The 3034-nt window shown below is 29.2% G+C and overlaps 1 protein-coding gene across 1 annotated transcript; it reads left to right on the top strand.

Annotated features, from left to right (window-relative positions):
- Positions 1–827: 827 nt before the first annotated feature.
- On the top strand, positions 828–2088 carry LOC100169083 (uncharacterized). Its single transcript, NM_001162340.2, is given in 4 exon segments — positions 828–1049; positions 1161–1262; positions 1362–1454; positions 1899–2088. Coding segments are annotated over 4 exon segments (378 nt in total). The 5' UTR covers positions 828–971; the 3' UTR covers positions 2004–2088.
- Positions 2089–3034: the final 946 nt, after the last annotated feature.

The raw sequence follows: 3034 nt of genomic DNA on the forward strand, positions 1-3034 counted from the left end.
AGTATTTATAATCAATGATATAAGTAAATATTTATATGAATAAATGTAAACATTGCCAAAGTTGCAAATGGCGTCGGGCATCATAATTTAATAAATGTTGTTGTATATGGAGTCGGGTATCTAGTTATTATATACATATCTGTGGATATAATTAATAATATAATTATATCTTTAATCGTGGTATCTACTCATCTTTTATCAGTATCAACAAATATGTTGCGACCACGAACTACTACATGTAGTAGTTCGTGGTTGCGACCATAATGATTAATGGACTAGGTGATTTATAAATATATTATTTATTATAATATATTTATAATATATAAATCGACCTTGGGGTTTGGATAACTCAGAATAATATTTTGTGGTATTGGTATAGAACAATATTCGTAAATATTAATATTTGGTATTAGTATTTAGTATCATGCACGATGTAGGATTTATGTTTTACCTACATCGTGGTATCATGCATAGATAATAATATATAATGATGTTCTCCGGCGTATCATGTTTTAAGGAGTCATATTTAGGCAATTCACATAACTTGAACATTAGGGCTATGTCTATTATATGTGAGCAGTAAATGAACATTAGTATTTGAACGATTTATCGTGTGAATATATCGAAGTACGATATCGATATTTTTATATCGATATATTGGTTTATTACTATCGATATATCGTTGCCAATTTGCCAATTTGCCATCCCTATTTATGGTACCGTGACCGAGCACACCAACCGGCTTCGTACCTATTGCCTGTGGCCGCCGTTTTTGCTTTTTGGGACTTGATAAGTTGATAAGTTGATTGTATTTTGTTGTTTATTTTCATTTTTTAGTCACATTCGCAATTCACATAGTCCAGCCAGTAGCCATGCTCTGCGGTTTCACGTGGTCTGTCCAACTGTCGGCTGCCGATCAATAATTCATTTTTGCTATACCTACGCTAAAGTCCACTACTTGATCACCAACCATGAAACTGTTAACCCACAATTTGCTGTCGTCCAAGAGTCTGAAAGGAGTCAAAGTAGGATATCCGCTTCGCATTGTCGTGAGTGATTTCATTGTTGTTTTAATACCCTGTTGTCCTCATTAATTTACTACTGTTGTCTAGTTGTCTTCTTATTGTAATATTGTGCGTTCTATATGTTGTTTTCGATAGGCAAAAGACGTTAAGATATCCGAATGTGAATTCAACAAAGAGTTTGTGAAGAAAATCATACCAAAACTTGATTGGAAAGTTTTTGTTAACGCAGCTGTGGAAGTACGGATATTATATGACTGTTTCAGCGTTGTTACGCGAGCAATTTACATCAATCTACCTTACTATAATGGGTTTCATAAGGTGTTTTATTCATTCTAGATTGGCCAGACTAGTGACCTGTCTGATGAGTTGATTGAAGACTATGAAGACGATGATGACTATCTCAAAAAAGTACATCATCTACTCATGGAAGTAAGTCTGGGCTGATGTATTAAATACAATCATTATTTTTCTTTTATGTTAGACACTAGTACTATCGTGTTTCATGTATTGGCCTAATGGCTAATAGTATGACATTTGTACCTAATATTTATCTAATTAATGTAGTATTCTTTTCAACACATTCCTCTAAAATATTTCTTTACACTTAATGTTTTATAAACTGGCTTTTAAATTTGGTAACTAATAAAAATTCTTATAATTTATATTTATTACAAGTGTGAATTCACTTTTAAAAATGATTGATTTATTTCATTCCTGATTAAATGTTATATAGGTATCATATCTTATAATAATTGTTGATATTAAGATCCAATCATTTTTAGTTAACCTGTTGATTCAATATGAAATTATAATTTAAATAATATTTTGCTATATAATGATGGATATTCTAACAATTTTATTTATTTTATTTAGGTAGAAATTATAAATGGTGAACTTATATGTCCAGAAACAGACAGAGTTTTCCCAATATCAGCTGGTATACCTAACTTACTATTAAATGAGAATGAAGTATCATAAACATTACATTTAATTACTTCATGTATGTTTTTTCGTGCATATAATTTTTTTTCCAAGGTTTAATAAAAAATTTATTTAACCTGTATATAATTGTGTACCTTTGATTAATATAAAATTACTTTGTAACAGTGGTGAAGTAAATATGTATAATATGTTGGGATAAATACAATTTTACATAGACATTATTGCTGTTTCTCCAAGAACCACATTCAAGATACTCACTTAGTATACTTAAAATTGAGCCAAGAAGTAGTAGATAATTGAAGAAGATTTTTATTTTAAGTGTAAAGTTTAAGGGTTTAATAATTTTTTAAAACCATCTTATAAATACATATAAATCACTATATCTATTATTTATGATTATTAATTTGATATCAATGTTATATAATATTTAAATAAGAAAATCATTGTATGAAAAACAGTTTTGCTCTATTCAATCCCGGATTAAAGAGCTTGTCGTAACCTGTATTTTTGCTCAAAAACGTACTTTACAGGAAAATCTCATGCCTCTTAGAGTGATCCGGTTTCAGGGGCAGATTGGCCCACTGGGAATTCGGGAGTTTTTCCGATAGACTGCCCCCACTACGCAAAAAGCTGTTTTAAATTTTTTTTTAAGTATTTAATCACTCTTAAATACAATTCTTGATAAAGAAATATAAAATAAAAAAAGATCTATCTTATGCGCAATTTATCTGGGTAGGTAGGGAGATACTAATTATATTTTTGCAAGTATATAGTATAGCACTGTACTGTGTACTGTAGTCCTGTAACCTATATACCCCAGAATAAATATAATATATATCTAATGGCTAATACTATATAGTAGACATCACAATATATATATTTTTTTTTTTTTTATTCATCCTAACAAAACAACAGCCATTAGTTATAATTATTACATTAATAACAATTGTTTTTTTCGTGTATATTTTTAAATATAATATTTTAAATTAAATTGTACAATTCAAAATTTCTTAAAAATATTAAGATTTGGTTGGTGGTATCTGTGTTTGGTCCGAGAGCTGCATCTA

This window comes from Acyrthosiphon pisum, chromosome A1 (assembly GCF_005508785.2).
Source record: "Acyrthosiphon pisum isolate AL4f chromosome A1, pea_aphid_22Mar2018_4r6ur, whole genome shotgun sequence".
Classification (NCBI taxonomy): Eukaryota; Metazoa; Arthropoda; class Insecta; order Hemiptera; family Aphididae; genus Acyrthosiphon; species Acyrthosiphon pisum.